At 38.5% G+C, this 19,537-nt stretch overlaps 1 protein-coding gene across 2 annotated transcripts in view; it reads right to left on the bottom strand.

Annotated features, from left to right (window-relative positions):
• DNAH8 (dynein axonemal heavy chain 8) overlaps positions 1 to 19,537 on the bottom strand; it is a 328,361-nt gene that overhangs the window by 290,735 nt on the left and 18,089 nt on the right. For both annotated transcript variants that reach the window (XM_007972725.3, XM_038006035.2), the window contains 5 exons: positions 17,767 to 17,918; positions 15,155 to 15,344; positions 14,439 to 14,602; positions 10,534 to 10,710; positions 1,447 to 1,560 (listed from right to left, as the gene is read on the bottom strand). In XM_007972725.3, coding sequence (XP_007970916.2) covers positions 1,447 to 1,560; positions 10,534 to 10,710; positions 14,439 to 14,602; positions 15,155 to 15,344; positions 17,767 to 17,918 — 797 coding nt within the window. The remainder of the gene's footprint in view (positions 1 to 1,446; positions 1,561 to 10,533; positions 10,711 to 14,438; positions 14,603 to 15,154; positions 15,345 to 17,766; positions 17,919 to 19,537) is intronic.

Genomic DNA, 19,537 nt, shown 5'->3' with positions numbered 1-19,537 from the left:
ATGAGTGTCATTGTGCATACAGAATGAAAACATATGCAAAGCATGCAGCCCAATGCCTATAACAAAAGGTCAAGGATTCTCAAGCCTGGGAACATCTTTAAAAATACAGCTGTCTGGTTAACCCTCCTGCCTACAAGTGATTTACAAAAGAAGTAACAGCCAGGCAAAATGGGGAAATCCTGCCCTAAGTTCTCAACAACTACTAGCTTCCTTGAATTCTCCTTCTATTAAATAAAGGATAGAGTTTTTTTAATTTTCATATTTTATATGAAATACTATGAAATACCAGATTATAAATTTGAAGTTAATATAAACTTTTAAAAAATAAAAGCAAATGATAGTGCTAACATGTTCTTTAAAGGATCTCTATGGAAATATTATGAGAAGAATAGGCTAGAAATTAGAAGATAGGTTCTGTCCTGCATCCCTGATTAGTTGAGCGATGCTGGCAAAGTCACTACACCATGATGAGTTTGGTTTCCTAATCTGTAAACTGGGAAATATCTACCTTGATAGGCAGCCCCGAAGATGGCCTCAGTGATGCTCACCCACATAGTACTCACACCCTTGTATACTCCCCTACCTGCCCAGAATGAACCAGACTCACTTGCTTCTAGTCAATAGAATACAACAGAAATGATGGGCTGTCACTTCAGAGATTAGGTTACAAAAAGAAGGTGGATTCCAACTTGGGTGTTCTCTCATTCTCCTGCTCACTCTTGGATCACTCACCCCAAGGGAAGCAAGTTGCCAGGTGGAGAGGCCCATGTGGCTAGGGACTGGGGCCTGCCAATAACCACATGAGTGAGCTGAGAAGAAGACTCTCCCCAGTCAGCCCCCCCCACTTCAGATGAGTCCACAGTCCCACTTAGCCTCTGGGCAACCTCATGAGAGACCTTGAAGCAGAAGCTCTTAGCTATGCCTTGCCTGGATTCCTGAGCCACAGAAACTCTGACATGATGAATGCTCACTGTTTTTAAGCCACTCAGTTCTGAGGTAATTTGTTATGCAGCAAAGGGTAAATAATACATTAATATTTGCCTTGATTATTTCATATTATATTAATGATTCACTATATATTTAAATATGGGTTAAAATATTAAATATAGTTTATCATTCTTCATAAATATATGAGGAAAATATATATTTTAAATAACTTTTGGAAGGATGTTTTTCCCCAATATACACATATTAAAAGATTTTTAGTGCATTAATTATACAAGTCAATTTCTTAAATTGTACTTTTTTTTTTTTTTTTTTTTTTTTAGAGATGGGGGTCTTCTTGCTCTGTCACTCAGGCTGGAATGCAGTGGCACAATCATAGCTCACTGCAGCCTTGCGCTCCTGGACTCAAGCGATCCTTCCACCTCAGCCTTCTGAGCAGCTAGACTTACAGGTGCGAGCCATTGCACTCAGTTCAAAACTGTACTTTAAAAGCATACTTACTAGGTCATGGTTATAGAGAGGTTGACACACTTTTTCCAAAGTATACAAATATCTGACATTATCTTTGGATTCATTTGCTGTATCAGTGATTCTTGCATCCAAATCACGCCAATTCTAAGAAAAAAATGTGTAAGAATTCTATGAAACATCCAAATATATCAGTGTGCTAAAGTTTACTCAAGAAATTCAGTCTTCCCAATCATACATATACTAAAATGGTAGATATTTAAGTGTAATTAATATATATTTTTCTTATAATACTTAAGACAAAGTTATTATAAGCACCTTAAATGATTTACTAAAACTGAAGACTCATTCTGTTTATAATTAAAATTCTGTCTGTAGGCTTGAACTGGACCTGCTTCTATGAGGAATGACTTTTCCAGGGTAATTATTTGTGACATTATATTACTCTGGGTCTTCAAGAATGGGTCAAGTTATTAAAACAGAACATCATGGCCGGGCCTGGTGGCTCACACCTGTAATCCCAGCACTTTGGGAGGCCAAGGCAGGCGGATCACGAGGTCAGATCGAGACCATCCTGGCTAACACAGTGAAACCCCATCTCTACTAAAAATACAAAAAATTAGCTGGGCGTGGTGGCGGGCACCTGTAGGCCCAGCTACTCAGGAGGCTGAGGCAGGAGAATGGCATGAACCCCGGAGGCAGAGCTGGCAGCGAGCCGAGATCACACCACTGCACTCCAGCCTGGGCAACAGAGTGAGACTTTGTCTCAAAAAAACAAAAAACAGAACATTATTCAAAACAAAACCTTACTAGCAAAGTGAAGGCAATCTGAAATCAACAGTTTCTTGTAAGTGGTCATCAAATAGTACCTGCTTAAATAACTGATTATGAGAAAGTTCTTCTTTATTTTGAGAAGAAACATCTATCTTCCTGCAATCTCTGCTCATCTGTATAGTTTTGCATAATGGAGCCTAGTGAACACACAGCATCCCTTCAAACGTTTGAAGACATTTACCATATCATCACTAAGTCTTTTATTCAAAGATAAGCACTCTGTGTGCCTTTAGTCATTTAATAAGACATGGTCTTTTTTTTTTTACTTTAAGTTCCAGCATATAAGTGCAGAACGTGTAGGCTTTGTTACATAGTATACATGTGCCATGGTGGTTTGCTGCCCCTATCAACCCCTCATCTGGGTTTTAAGCCCCGCGTGCATTAGCTATTTGTCCTAATGCTCTCCCTCCCCTTTCCCCGCTGACCCCTGACAGCTTCCGGTGTGTGACGTTCCCCTCCCTGTGTTCATGTGTTCTCATTTTTCAACTCCCACTTATGAGTGAGAACATGTGGTGTTTGGTTTTCTGTTCCTATGTTAGTTTGCTGAGGATAATGGCTTCCAGCTTCATCCAGGTCCCTGCACAGGACATGATCTCATTCCCTTTTATAGCCACATAGTGTATATGTGCCACATTTTCTTTATCCAGTCTATCATTGATGAGCTTTGGGGTTGGTTCCAAGGACATGGTCTTAATAGCTTCAACCTCTTGGCCTTTCTACTCTGGACGCACACAACATCACTCTAAACACACATGCTTCAGGAATGAAAGGAAGCCTTCAGTGTGATCTGGCCAATGCTGAGAAGAGCCAAAACATCACCTTCCTTTTTTCTGGAAACTATATCTCTCATAAAGCAGTCTAGGATCAAGTTGACTTGTATCAGTAATATCATTCTATCGACGGATTCGACTAAAACTGTTAAGTCTTTATCCAAAGTTGATCAATTTCTCTCCTTCAAATTCTTTCAGGATTTTTAACGTATTCTTAATAAATGTTATCTTACTATTAACTGACCATTCTTAACATACTAGGGATGATAAAATCAAGTGCCTGTTTGAGAACTGGTCAGAGATGAAGAGAGCATGAAATGGAGAAGTCTACCCAGCAAAAACAGAAATAACATGCTCTGAACAAAACCATGTTAAAAAAATAATGGGAGCCAAACAGTTTGTCAACAAACCCATCCAACAAAGAAGTTGGGATATCAGTATGGCACCCCCACTCTTACCACTGAAGTCCTTCTTGGATCTTTACATTGTCATCCAATATATTTCTTTTCTTTCCCTCCCTCCTCAATGTCATTCATAGATTTGCTACCACATTTGCTTTGTATCCTTTCTAAAGACTACAGATTAGTATTTTTAACACAAAATGTCTGAAGGTCACTATGGCAGATCATTAGAGACCTCTCTCCAAGAGCTTAAATTGTATATGCCTTTGACCCACAAATTCATAAATTCTCTCCTAGGGATATGCCTTAGAGAAATTCTCACACATGTGCATCAGGAGACATGAACAAGAATGTTCACTGAATCATTGCTTGCAATAACCCCAAACTAGAAACAATCCAAATGTCCATTCTGGGATAATAGACAAATAAATTGTGGTGCATTCATGCAACAGAATATGATACAGCAATAAAAACAAAGGTAGCAAATGAATAATAATGCACACATTAACATGAAGAATTCTCACAAATAATGTTGAGTAAAAGCTGGTTGCAGAATATATGATATGACTCCATTTACATACATTTAAAAAATATATAAAACTAAGTCTCAAAATTTGGTAGTCTGGAGAAAAAACTGTATAAACTTATTTCAAAATGTGTACCAAAGGATGAAAATACATGAATTATTAAGACAAATCTGGAAAAGAAGAACAAAGAGTAGATGTACAAAAATTATGATGATTACAAGAAAATGAAGGCCAGGCACGGTGGCTCACACCTGTAATCCTAGCACTTTGGGAGGATGAGACTGGCAGATCACAAGGTCAGGAGATCGAGACCATCCTGGCTAACACGGTGAAACCCCATCTCTGCTAAAAATACAAAAAAATTAGCCGGGCATAGTGGCGGGTGCCTGTAGTCCCAGCTACTCAGGAGGCTGAGACAGGAGAATGGTGTGAACCCAGGAGGCGGAGCTTGCAGTGAGCCGAGATCCCACCACCACACTCCAGCCTGGGCGACTGAGCAAGACTCCGTCTCGAAAAAAAAAAAGAAAATGACAAACAGTGGCCAAGTGCGGTGGCTCATGCCGGTAATCCCAGCACTTTGGGCGGCCAAGGCGGGCAGATCACGAGGTCAGGAGTTCAAGACCAGCCTGGCCAACATAGCGAAACCTTGTCTCTACTAAACAAAAGAAAATTAGCTGGGGGTGGTGGCACGTGCCTGTAGTCCCAGCTACTCGGGAGGCTGAGGCAGGAGGATTGCTTGAACCTGGGAGGTAGAGGTTGCAGTGAACCGAGATTGCGCCACTGCACTCCAGCTTGGGCAATAGAGTGAGATTTCGTCTCAAAAAGAGAAAAAAAGAAAAAAGAAAATGACAAACAGTGCTGGGAAAATTAGCCAGCCATTTGGGAAAAAGAATTCTAGCTGAAGAGGTAAGAGCATGACCTTATATCCTGCTTCCCCTCTTACTAACTCTGTGACCTTGAACAAGAAACTTAATCTCTCTCTGTTCTTTATACAAAATGGGGAAGATAATAGTAAGACCCATTTGATCCAGCTGATGTGAGGATTAAATGAAATGTTATAGGTAAGATACTGAACATAATGCCTGGCACACAGTAAGCACACAATAAATGTTAGCTGCTGTTATTACCATTGCTATTAAATCTTACATGATTCACACAAATAAATTCCAAGTTAACTGAAGAATAAAGTATAAAGAAATAAAACCCTAGAAATAGAAGAAAAGGGTAATTCTATTTTAAATTTAGGTTAACCTTAATTTTCCTTTTTTTTTCTTTTTTGAGATGGAGTCTCACTCCCATCGCCCAGGCTAGAGTGCAGTGGTGCGATCTCGGCTCACTGCAACCTCCACCTCCCGGGTTCAAGTGATTCTCCTTCCTCAGCCTCCCGAGTAGCTGGGATTACAGGCGTGCGTCACCACTCCCAGCTAATTTTTGTATTTTTAGCAGAGACAGGGTTTTGCCATGTTGGCCAGCCTGGTCTCGACTTCTGACCTCAAGTGATCCACCCACCTCGGCCTCCCAAAGTGCTGGGATTACAGGCGTGAGCCACCACGCCCAGCCAATTTATTCTTCTTAAGAAGGTCTTTTTAAACAATACATGAAAGACAAAAGCAGTAAGAGGCTGAAAAAATCATTTCAACTAAATATAAAAATTCATTATAAATGTTCCATTTTTTAAAAATTAAAATACAAGCAACAAGAAAGCACATCTAGCACCCACATTTCGGTTCCTAATTACTACTCTCCAGTAAAATAAACCCAGGCTCCTTGGAGAAGTGCTGATCTCAGGACTAGGGCAGAACAAATACAAAATGAGCCTTCAGCATTTATCTAGTGGTAGAGAGCAAAGAAGTGGTCCAAACAGAGTAATGGAATCAGAAGGAAACACAGGAGCCAACCTGAAAGATTTCCCGATGGCCAAAGAGGAAACACAATTTGAGCAACAAACTAAATAGTGATAGTATTCAATTATAACCGAAAGCATGAAATAAATACCCATGAGGCTATATTAATGAAAATAAATGATCAAATACATAACTACAATGAGAGAAGAGACAACTTTTTCTTACATAAGAATTCTGATTAATAAACGTGGAAGGAATGAGGGAACTAGAAAACCACCATTAGCATACCACAGTAATAACTGCCACGTCAAGATCCACCTATGAAAGCTATTCATATAGTTTAAGGTTATCTTCCACAAAATAAATACGTGTACAGTACAGAGACCTGGCAAATTCCACCCTAACTAAATGACCAATTTTAAATCAACAGTAACAAAGCACATCAATATAATGTACCCCCTGATAAGTCATACTGGGAAGAGCACATCGACTCTGGCATTCTCACCAAAGATGCATAACCTCAATGTATTCACAAGAAACCATCAGACAAACCCAAATTGAGGGACATTCTTCTAAATAACTGACTATTACTATTCAAAAGTATGAAATGCAAGTATAGACTAAGGAACTGTTCCATTGGAGGAGGCTAAAGAGACATGACAGTCAAATGTAAATAGGATCCTGGATTGGATCCCAGAACAGATAAAAATACGTAAGTGGAAAACCTGAAGAAATATAAATTGTGTGCAGCATCGTTAATAGTATTGTACCAATGTTATCCCTTCATTTTGACCATTGTACAATAGTTTTAAGATGTTAACATTAGGGGAAGCTAGATGAAAAGCAGGCAGGAACTCTCTGTACTATCCTGGTTGACTCTTCTATAAGTCTAAAATGAGTTCAAGTGTTCAAGTTTTAAAAAATACAAGCCACAGACTAAGAAAAAGTTTGCACTGTAATTGTCAAGGTCCATATGGGGGTCTGGGATTTTACCCTGCTTAGAAGTTAATGCATTAGCCTTTTACTGTTTTATGGATGATGGGAGAAAACATGAGATTTGGGGTCAGAGACAAGGATTTTATTACATCACAGCAACTGGCATGAGCATTATGTTGCGTTTGTTCCCCCATGACCCTAAATATCCACAAACTGATGCTTGCACCTGCAATAGGTTGTGTTATAGGTGAGGAACACTGAGTTTAGGGGAATTTATCCTTTTTACAGTAAGCAGTAAGTAATTCTGCTCTTTGGGGGACACGTGAACTGACCCCTCAAGGTTGCTCACTGCAAACAGAACTCTGAGAGATGTTCAGATAAAGAGCAGTATGGACCTTACGTTCTTTTCATATATAGCGAAAATGTGCAGAGATGCCCAGGAGTCATGGTGAATTACTTCACCCAACAAATATAACAAATGATTAATATCCATATTATATAAAGGACTCCAAGTGACCGGGCACAGTGGCAACGTCTATAATCCCAACACTTTGGGAGTGTGAAGCAGGAGGATTTCTTGAGACTGGGACTTTGAGACCAGCCTGGGCAGCACAGTGAGACCCTATCTCTATAAAAAAAAATTTTTTTTTTTAATTAGTTAGGCACAGTGGCACATGCCTGTAGTCTTAGCTACTCAGGAGGCTGAGGCGGGAGGGTCACTTGAGCCCGGGAGGTCAAGCGTGCAGTGAATCATGATAGCGCCACTGCACTCCAACCTGAGTGACAAAGAGAAGCCTGTCTCAAAAACATTAAAAAATAAAGAACTCCTATAAATCAGTACAAAACAATGTCTGAATTTTTCTAAATAAGGCAAAGATACAAAAAGAAAATTCACAAAAGAAATATGAATAGCCAGTAAACATGCAAAAACTGAACAACTCCACTACTAACAAGGAAAGAACAAAATAAAACAGGCCATTTTCCATATGTCAGGTTGGCCCCCCAACATTTTTTTTTAGTTTTTTTAATGAGATAGGGTCTCGCTACATTGCCCAGCCTAGAGTGCAGTGGCTATGCATAGGCATGATCCCACTATTGATCAGCACAAGAGTTTTGACCTTCTCTGTTTCTGACCTTGATCAGTTCACCCCTCCTTAGGCACCCTCATCAGCCCACTCCTGGGACATCACTATATCGATGCCAAACTTAATGTGGACAGCCAATCAACATAGTGCACTACAGCTCAGAATTCTTGAGTTCAAGCAATCCTCTTGCCTCAGCCTCCCAGGTAGCTCAGACTACAGGTTTAGGCCACCTGCTTGGAAAAAAATATATAACTTTACTAATAATTAGTGCTGAAAAGTTGTGGAGTATCCAACCTAAGGAAATATTTGCATATGGACGTATAAAAGCTTCCACTGCAGCAATTTTTATAAACACATAGAAAAGGAACCATTTTCCTTAAAAAGTTAAGCATAGAGTTAACATGTGACCCAGAAATTCCACCCCTAGGTACAATAACCAAGACAAATGACAATATATATCAACACAAAAAGTTGTACAGTACATGAATGTTCATAGCAGCATTATGCATAATTGCCAAAAAGAATGGGAACAACCCAAATGTCCATAAACTGATAAACAAAATGTGGTATATTCATACAACAGAATATGATCCAGTCATAAAAAGGAATGACATACCGATACATGCTACAACATGGACGAACCTTGAAAACAGTATGCCAAGTGAAAGAAACCAGTAACAAAAGGCAAAGAATCTATGATTCCACTTATATAAAATGTCCAGAATAGGCAAATCTAGACAGAGGGCTTGGGGGAAAGGGGAATGTTGGAAATGGGAAGGTGAGAGCTAAAGGATACAGAGTTTCTCTTTGAGGTGATGAAAATGTTCTAAAATTGGATTGTGGTGACATTTGTGCAGTTATGAATACACTAAAAATATCTGAATTGTTCACTTTAAATGGATAAAATGAATAGTATGTGAATTATATCTCAGACTTGCAAAAAAAGAAAGGGGAAAATTGGTCCACAAACAGGGAAATGATCAGATAAAACCTAATAGGCTACATTAACATTTTGGGCAAGGCACAGTGACTCACACCTGCAATCCTAGCACTTTGGGAGGCTGAGGTGGGAAAATCGCTTGAGCCCAGGAGTTCAAGACTAGCCTGGACGACATTTTTTAAAAAATTATTTAATTAGTTGGGCATGGTGGCGTATGACGGTAGTCCCAGCTACTCAGGAGGCTGAGGTGGGAGGATGGCTTAAGCCTGGGAGGTCGAGGCTGCAGTGAGCCGTGATCATGCCTTTGCACTCCAGCCTGGGTAAGAGAGTAAGATTCTGTCTAAAAACAAACAAACAGGCCCGGCGCGGTGGCTCACGCCTGTAATCCCAGCACTTTGGGAGGCCGAGGCGGGTGGATCACAAGGTCAGGAGATTGAGACCATGGTGAAACCCCGTCTCTACTAAAAATAGAAAAAAAAATTAGCCGGGCGCAGTGGCGGGCGCCTGTAGTCCCAGCTACTCGGGAGGCTGAGGCAGGAGAATGGCGTGAACCCGGGAGGCGGAGCTTGCAGTGAGCCGAGATCGCGCCACTGCACTCCAGCCTGGGTGACAGAGCGAGACTCCGTCTCAAAAAACAAACAAACAAACAAACAAAAAACAACAACAACAACATTTTTTGGAAAACCATACTGCTCAAGCTCCATCTAACAGGCATAACTCCAAGATATACTATCAAGGTAGGGAAGGGAAGTTGAAAAGTATTATGCTATGACATTTATTTAATTTAAAAATTAGAAACACAAAACTAAACTATGTCATTTATGCATAGTAAACTCACACATAAATACCACAGAAGATGTCTGAAGAAAAAAACAAAATAGAAAAATGTGGTTGTCTTTCTGTGCTTACTATTCAGGACACAGAGTTGTGGGTGGTGGGGCTAAGGGTATGCGATTAAGAGAGACTTGTTTTATTTGTACTGCTTCAATCTTTCACCAAAAAAGTATTAGTTTATTTTTCTGTGCAAAGAAAGAAATACATACAAGGAAAGAAAGAAAAAGAAGTCAGGTGCGGTGGCTCACGCCTGTAATCCCAGCACTTTGGGAGGCTGAGGTGGGCGGATCACTTGAGCTCAGGAGTTTGAGACCACCCAGAGCAATATGGTGAAATCCCATCTCTACAACAAATACGAAAATTAGCCGGGCATGGTGTCGCATGCCTGTTAGTCCCAATTACTCAGGAGGCTGAGGCAAGATAATTGCTTGAGCCTGGGAGGTGGAGGCTGCAGTGCGCTGTGAACACACCATTGCACCCCACCTAAGTGACAGAATGAGACCCTGATTTTAAAAAAAAAAAAGAGAGAGAGAGAGAAAAGAAAAGGATCCAGAATCAAGCCAAACTGTAAATGACCTCCAGGAAAAGAGGTAGATCGTGGGGATGAGATGTATTCTACTTTTGACTCTATATGCAGTTGTTTACCTCAATGAGACTATATTGATTTTCTTCATTGATTTACAATTTCAAAAACAATTTAAAAATAAAAGATGATCACTTTCCTAGAAATCACCCCATAGCAGTATGGTCAAAATTGGTCTGTGAAATCCTGAGAAATAAATCTTCATTTCCTCTTCTGGAAATAATTGTGATATATGTAAAAGTCTTACTCAAATGCTAACACTTCTAAACACGATTCTAGTATATTACACTAAGAAGTAGTTCAACAGGATAATTTTCTAGCTGCTTGTTCTGAAGTATACCAAACTTTAAATAAAAAGCCTTTTACCTTTAGCAGTTTGGAGTGTGCAACATTTAGCACATTTATGACAGCCTTACAACTTGGCCCTTTAATCTGTTCAATGATATAGTTGAACTTGGCTGACATGCGTTTCCAGTGTTCCAGTTCAGTAAGTGGACCTGAATCATCAGCTTCTTTTCTCATCTGCTCACTCTCAATAAGTACCTGCAATCAAAAAAAATGTATAAAATATAGAAATGTTATATTCTTCTTTGTTAAAATCTGATTGCATCTTTTTGAAGGCAGCTAAAAGTATAAATAATGTTCAACACCAAATAATGTTTAAGAACTCTTAGTAAATGAAGACTAGAGGAGAACTTCTACAACATGATAAATACTATCTACTAAAACTCTCCAACAAACGTAATATTTAAAGGTGACAGTTTCTCTTATTTATTTTGTTTTTTTTTTTCGGTGGTGGGGGGAACGTAGTTTTTTGGTTTGGGGGCTTTTTTGTTTGTATGTTTGTTCTGAGGCAGGGTCTCGCTCTGTTGCCTACACTAGAGTGCAGTGGCACAATCAGAGAGCACCGCAGCCTGAACCTCCTGGGCTGAAGCAATCCTCCCGCCTCATCCTACTGAGTAGCTAGGACTACGGGCAAGTGCTACCACAGACAGCTAATTTGTAATTTTTTGTAGAGATAGCATGTCACTATGTTGCCCAGGCTGGTCTCAAACTCGAGGGCTCAAGCAATCCTCCTGCCTCAGTTTCCCAAAGTGTCTGGATTACAGGCATGAGTCACCATCCCTGGCCAAAGGTGACATTTTAGAAAACATCACTTTAAAACCAAGGACATGACAAGTTTGCCACAATCACCACCCACTTCTATTCCACCTGGTAATAGATGTCCCAGAACAAGATAACTAAAGAAACAGAAGGTATAAGAATTGGAAATAAAAAACCAGAAACAGCATAATCACAGATGATATAGTTTGATACATGTTTAAATTTCAAGCATATCTAAGGTCGGGAGCAGTGGCTCCCGCCTGTAATTTCAGCACTTTGGAAGGCTGAGGTGGAGGATTACTTGAGCCCAGGAGTTCAAGACCAGCCTGGGCAACAAGGCAAGATCCCTTCTCCACAGAAATTTTTTAAATTAGTTGGGTGTGGTGGTGCATGCCTGTAGTCCCAGCTACTCAGGATGCTGAAGGGGGAGGATCACTTAAGCCCAGAAGTTGGAGGCTGCAGTGAGCTATGATCATGCCACTGCACTCCAGCCTCGGTGACAGAATGAGACCCTGTCTCAAAAAAAAAAAAAAAAAAAAAGACTAAAGACAAACTTTTTACAATTAATAAACGTGAACAATTTAGTAAAGTTGCTAGATCTATACATAAAAATTAGTACCACTTCTTTACAAGCTATCTTGCAATGTGAAAATTAAATTTCCAAAAAGGTACAATTTATAACAGCAAAGAAAAACAGTGATAACTGGAAATTAATCTAATGAAAGATATGCAAGACCTTTTTGGAGAGAATTTTAAAACTCATTTTACACATACAAAAGACCTACCTAAATGGGGAGGTATATCATGTTCATGGATGGAAAATTCAATAATATAAAGATGGCAGTTTTCTCTAAATTAATGTACACATTCAACGAAATTCTAATCAAAATCTCAATAGAGTTTTTCATGATACTTTAAAAATTGGTTTCAAAATTAATTTTGAAAAACAATTAGCCTGAAATAGTCAATGTAGTTTTGATGAAAAACAGAAAACACTTGGCGTGCCAAATGTTGGTTTAGAAAAACGCTACAGAATTGAATTAAAGCAGCACAGCATAGTATAAAAAATAAGTAAATAGATCAGTGGGATAAACAAAGGGGTCTAACAACTTTATATATGACAGAGGTTATATTACAAATTTGTTAGAAAAAAATGGACTATTAAACAATTTAACAGAGAATCTTAATTCGAGACAATTGGCTAACTACAGGTACATGAAAAACACAAAATTAGATTTCTACCTCACATCACACACACACACACACAATTCCAGATGGATTAAACACCTAAATGTTAAAAATAAAATGGTAACATTTCTAAAAGACAATATAGGAGACAGGGTAAAACTAGAAAGAAAAACATGGAATTGAAAAGCATAATTGTCAAGATAATAGTTACCACTAGGGGGAAGAAAAGGTGTTTAAAACTGGGAAGAGAAATGCAAGGGCACTTTAAGTTGCTGGTAATGTTCTATGTTTTTTCTTTCTTTCATTTATTTATTTATTTATTTATTTAATTTGAGGCAGGGTCTCACTGTGTCACCCAGGCTGGTCCTGAACTCCTGGGCTCAAGCAATCCTCTTGCCTTGGGCTCCCAAAGTGCTAGGATTACAAGAGTGAGCCACCATGCCTAGCCTTGTTCTATTTTTTAACTTGTGCAAAGGTTACACAGGTGTTCATTTTACAGTTTGTTCCTTTCATCATATTCATTTTCAGTCTGTGTTATATTCACTATTTAAAATAAAGAATTTAAGAGAATGTCTTCGTAACACTGGAGTAAGAAACGGTTTCATAAGTAAATACAAAAAGCACAGAGTTTTTGTAGTCACTGGGGATAGCTAGGTTGAGGCTGGATTAACATTTGTAATTAATATATTTATCTACATTAAAAACTTGTTTCCACATGACTAAAGGCACTATACCAAATGAAACATGACACAATGGGGACCAACATAGGACTAATATCTGGAAAATATTATTTAACCTCCAAAAATGTAGTAAGATAACATAAAGCCATCCAAACGAATAAAGGGATGATACGGATAAATGACATGAACAGGCAATGATGTGGGTAAATGATATAAACAAGCAATTCAACACAGAGGAAACCAAAATAGCCATTAAATATGCTCAACCTCAATAGTATTTAGAGTAATACAAAGTAAACCAAGATATCATTTCACACTCAACATATTGGCAACAACTAAAAATCTGACAATTCCAAGTGTCACCAAAGATTTTTTTTTTTAAATAGGAAGTCTTGGCTGGGTACGGTGGCTGCAAGAGTTATCCAGTGGGCAATTACCCATTTCAATCATCTAATGACACCTGGAAGCGAATGCTGTGGCCAGCACTCTAGACCCTAAGGGAGTCCTCCAATTTTTGCCACTCCAACTGCACAGCCCTCCTCCTAACATAGTTCTAGAAAGGTAAAACTGGAAATGCTTTTCTGTACCTCCTGCCTGGTCAAGATTTTTCCCCTTGATCCTCACATAACTGAAGATTTTCTTGTCTAGTTCTGCTGTCCTGTGCTGATGAACTAGAGATCTGGGGGGTGGTTCCTAAAGTCCTCTTTCTGTTTAGGGCAATTATGTAATAGCCGATTTTCTTTCACAGTGTTTATAGCGTAAGTTGGCGCCTCTCAAAATTTTGACATATGTTGTATTCCTATCACTACTTTTCTTACTGCCAGAAAAAATTTGACCGTAGAGCTGCAGGCTTGCCACTGTGATGCTGATGTCAAACCGCCTAGTCTGAACTTCTTTGACAGCACAGACAACTCCACTGATTGACCAAGAGGTGCTTATTTAGTGTCTAGCACTCTGGCTCTTCGCTGTGTCTTTTCCCTCTCTCTTTTATGGAGAGTATCAAAAATTTAAACATTACTGGGGATAAATGATGGCTATTCCTGATTCTTCATTCTTTCATTCTCAACCCATATTGTTATGTTTTCTTCCTTGAAGTGAGAAATATCTTAAAATTGATTTTAAGTGGTCCACAAAGAAGAATGATTTTGCTCTAGAGCCAAAAATTGGCTGAGTTTCAAACCAGATTCTGGAAGAAAGTCAAAGGAGATACCTCTTCCCTTTACTTTTAGAGACAAAATACAATGGCTACGATGCACATAAAAACTACTAGTCCAGATGCAATTGTGTCAGTCAATTCACCTGTTCGATCTGTTTGTACCATACCATCAGCACTTCCTCTAGCTGACGAACAGTTTCTGAATTGCTGGCTGCAGCAGTTACTTCTTCAAAGGTGTGCAGTTTGGAAAAATCAACATTGTCTATTGTCTTTAACTTCACTGTTCCCTCAATACTTATTCTAGCACCTAAAAAGGAAAAAAAAGACATTTAATACTAATTTATATATTAAATATTTTAAATATATTAATAAAAATACTAAATATTTAATATTAAGAAGTATTTAATGTTAATGTGTTAAATGTCAATGTGTACTTTTATGCTCTAATTACTGAAATGTTAAAGATCTAATACTTTACAGAAATATAATTCTAATTAATCATTAGATTATGACTTCATAATTTACTGATAAAATTGTACATTGTAACAATATGAAAAAACAAAAGTATAGATTTTAAAGAGTTCATAATGAAGTATATATTTTAATATGGTGAAAATTTTCATTAATATTATACAAAGAGATTCCTCCTGCTATAACGTAAAATTAAAAAGAAAATACATCTTACTCTACCAAAGATCCTCAAAAATGAGTTCTAATGATTTCATTTCTTACCTCTAAGTCTCATAATTACTTTGATTAACATCTTTTAAGATAGAAACTTTTTCTCTAATGTTTATGAAACATCTTAGTTAATTTGCTTCTTTTCTGCAATTTGCTAAACATTAACTTTTATACTTACCATCTAAAAATGAAAGATATCTGTTGATGGTTTCAGTGAAAATATGTTTTTCAGATTCTCCCTGCGTGGACTGGTTTAAAGCACCCCAGTTATTTGTTGCAAGAACAGCTGGTAGAAATATATTTGCCAACATATCCCTAATTCCATTTAAGAGTCCTTTCGATGCATCCAGAACAGTAAATAGCACTTCCTGAAAGAGTGGAGTTTAAATGTTATTTCACATGCTAATCCCACTGAAGAACTGAAAAATCACAACCTGTTTTATATTGCAATAAACATAGACAACTAACACATTTTATTAGGGAATCTTAAGTGGTTATGAACCTTAGCGTTCTAAAGTCAACAAACTTATATTCTGCCCCCAATTTAATTATTCCCATATTTGCTCATCAAAGTGATGTTTTATTTGGTGCTTTAAGGAAAGGAGCAATAGCCTGGAGCCTATTCAAGGTGAGGGACATGGAACCAAACCTGTGTAAAGAAAATCCTCAGTTGAAAGTTGCCCTGTCCATGATTTTTTTTTTTTTTTTCTGGTGAAAAGCCCTTGCCCAGAAGTTTGGTGGAATAAATTACCAGCCATAAGAAACCAAAAGCCCAGAAATCAAAAGCCCAGCACCCATGCGTGACATTTCAGTTAATACATCTTAAGTGATTTAGAAATTCCAAGTCAAAAAATTAAAATTAAAAATCTTGTCTAGGGCCACCAAAAAATTGATTGCTAATTTTTTAACTGTGAGTGTGTGGCAATAAAGTATACAATTACTACTCATACAGTTTGGTGTCATCTTGATTTGTGTCAAGGTATCAGTAGTTTTTCCCACCGTTGCTTCTGCACCATCAGTCAAATGTCAACATTGGTGAAAAGGGCAACTAGCATCTTAGTATTATGATGAAAATGGGTTTGAGTTTAAGAACCACTGTTACATTACATGGCTCATCTGTAATTACATTTAGTTATAATGATGTAAACAAATATTTAGCTAAGTCAAATAGAATATAACTATGTTGGAAGAATAGAGGGATGGAGAAACAAGGGTCAGAAGGTAGAAAAAGAGCTAAATTATCATCTTCCAGAGAGAAAAGTCCACAGAAGATGTCTTCTTTTATTTATTTATTTTTTCTAACTCTGTAGCCCAAGCTGAAGTGCAGTGGTGTGATCTCAGCTCACTGCAACCTCTGCCTCCGGGGCTCAAGAGATTCTCATCCCTCAGCCTCCCGAGTAGCTGGGACCACAGGAGTGCACCACCACACCCAGCTATCTTTTGTATTTTAGTAGAGACGGCGTTTCACTCTGTTGCCCAGGGTGGTCTCGAACTCCTGAGCTCAGGCAATCTGCCTGCCTCAGCCTCCCAAAGTGCCAGGATTACAGGTGTGAGCCACCGTGACTGGCCACAGATAATGTCTAAATTGACAAAAGGAGCAATCAGAGCATATTATTTAGAGACATACAGGTAAATAAAAGAATCCATTAAAAGGGTTTAATAGTTGCTTCTGGAGAATAGAAGTCAGTTTTTCAGTTATGAAAGACTTATACTATTTCATAAAAGGACTTTTTCTCTCTTTACATGCACATATAACTGAGCTAAAACAAAAGATAAATTATAAAAATGAATGGATGAAATCATGGATAAGTTGAAGAAAGAATTAATGAAATGGAAGACAAATTGAGGAAATATCCATACATAGAGGCATTGTGATGAAACTACAGGACTTTGAAGACAAAGAGCAAAAGCAAACAGAAAGAAAAAAAAGGCAGATTACCTATGAATTACACCAACAGGAGTGCTCTCATCATCCACAAGAAATACCATGAAATATTTACAAGGGATCAGGGAAAAATAACTGCCAACCTAAAATCTTAAACCAAGCTAAACAAGCTCTCTTTTATCATAACAGAAAAGGAACAAGATTAGACTTCAGTTCCCTTTCCCATTGTAAAAGGTATTAAGACTCTCTAAGAATAACAAAGAGAACTTGTGGAAAGCCTACTGTATGTCAGGCAATATAATAAGAATTTGTTTTTACTATCATTTAGTGTCACTACAATCCTGTCAGGTGTGTACTATTATTCCCAATTTAAGAATGTAGAGACCTAAGTCTCAGAAAGGATGAGCAACTTTCCAGAGGATACACTTAAGTGATTAGTCAGTGGTGAAGCTAAGAGGCAAATTTGGGTCTATCCAGCTAAAATTATTGCTTTTCCCATTCCATCATCCTGCCTTCCCAGAACTAGGTTAGCAATGTCCAGGCTCTAGGACAACTCTCTCTTCTTCTTTTAAAACGATAAGAGAGCTAAAATATTGAGTGAAGAGGAAGTTAAATAAAGTAACTAGTATTTTGCATCAACAAAATTAAATGTCTTCCTAGTGAATGGGAGGATAAAAATTATTTGCACACCATCAAGAAATGAAATTTTCATGAAATTAAAAGCAGTATCTAAAGTATCAATATAACTAAGCTCTATTACAGTCAATTTCTTTGAATATATGAATACATTTATTTTCTTGGAACTCAATTCAGTCCTATATTTAAAAAGGGAAAGCAAAGTAAAGCATGACTATGAAAATATATTCAGTGTTTAACTATGTATTTGCAGAAATTTTTAAACATACCTCTTGAACAGTTTTAACATTTATAGCAACATCATTACGGCAACGAACAAAAAATATGCACAGTCCTTTTAGTTTATCCGGGGCTGCATTGTCTATATACAATTTCATCATTTTTGCCCCTTTAGTTGCTCCAGGAATAGTTCGACCGCATTCTGAAAACAAAAGTCAAGAACTTAGCATATCATCACATAACAAGTCAAATGAGATAAGTTACTGTGGCTTTTACACCATTGTTTCCTCTTTTACTTTATTGTAAGAAGTTTTCAATATGGTCATAGAATAATTTTGGGGGGGGTCTACTAGAAGATGTCAATAATTGCATCTTTTTTTTTTTTTTTTTTTTGAGACAAAGTCTCGCTCTGTTGCCCAGGCTGGAGTGCAGTGGTGAGATCTCAGCTCACTGCAACCTCCACCTTCCTTCAAGCCATTCTCCTGGCTCAGCATCCTGAGTAGCTGGCACTACAAGCGTGTGCTACCACATCCGGCTAATTTTTGTATTTTTTTCCTAGAGACAGGGTTTCACTATGTTGGCCAGGCTGGTCTCAAACTCCTGACCTCAGGTGATCCACCTGCCTCGGCCTCCCAAAGTGCTGGGATTACAGGTGTGAGTCACCATGCCTGCCCAATAATTGCATCTTTTTCCCTTTTTTTTTTTTTTAGATGGAGTCTTGCTCTGTCTCCCAGGCTGGAGTGCAGTGGCACAATCTCAGTTCACTGCAACCTCCACCTCCCAAGTTCAAGTGATTCTTGTGCCTTAGCCTCCCAAGTAGCTGGGATTACAGGCATGCGCCATCATGCCTGGCTAATTTTTTGTAGTTTTAGTAGAGACAGGGTTTTACCATGTTTGCCAGGCTAGTCTCAAATTCCTTACCTCAAGTGATCTGCCTGGCTCAGCCTCCCAAAGTGCTGGGATTACAGGCGTGAACCACCGTGCCCAGCCAATAACTGCATCTTAAATTGCAGCCTCCTCTGGGTACCTTTCTCTGAACTCTGTACTTCTGTTCCTTTTGGCCTGGCCTCAGGGCCTTACACAAGCTGTTCTCCTATCCCATCCCCAACCTTTTACCTACCAAATTCCTACTCATCTTTCAGATCTCAGCTGAAATGCCACCATCGCAGGAAGCCTTCATTGACTCCCCCAAGAAAGTCCAGTTCCTGTACTAAATACACTCATTGTATCCACCTTCTATTAAATCCTTCCTTGAACTAATTTCAATGAAAATTAAACATTTACTTATCAATCTTTTTTAATTAGAAAAACTATTAAAAATATGAGAATTATGTTAGTTGGTCACAATGTTAATTTGCAAAAATCAACAGCCTTCTATTTGCAGCAATAGCCAATTTAAAATGTAATAAAAGAAATAGAAAATCGGCCAGGTGCAGTGTCTCACACCTATAATCCCAGCACTTTAGGAGGCCAAGGCAGGAGGATTGCTCGAACCCGGGAGTTTGAGACCAACCTGGGCAACACAGCAAGACCCTGTCAATACAAATAATTTTTTAAAATTAGCCAGGTGTGGTGGCATGTGCTTGTAGTCCCAACAACTCAGGAGGCTGAGGCGGGAGAATCACTTGAGCCTGGGAGGTCAAGACTGCAATAAGCCATCATCATGCCACTGCACTCCAGCCTGGGCAACCTAGTGAGACCCCATCTCAAAAAAAAAAAAAAAAAAGAAAGAAAGAAATAGAATATCCACATCACAAAGCCACAGAAATGTTTTGTCTGCCCAGCCTTTCTTTTTTGGGGGGTTGGGAGATTCCTCCCGCC

Source organism: Chlorocebus sabaeus, chromosome 17, assembly GCF_047675955.1.
Source record: "Chlorocebus sabaeus isolate Y175 chromosome 17, mChlSab1.0.hap1, whole genome shotgun sequence".
NCBI classification, from domain to species: Eukaryota; Metazoa; Chordata; class Mammalia; order Primates; family Cercopithecidae; genus Chlorocebus; species Chlorocebus sabaeus.
This window is presented reverse-complemented; position numbering and strand designations above follow the sequence as displayed.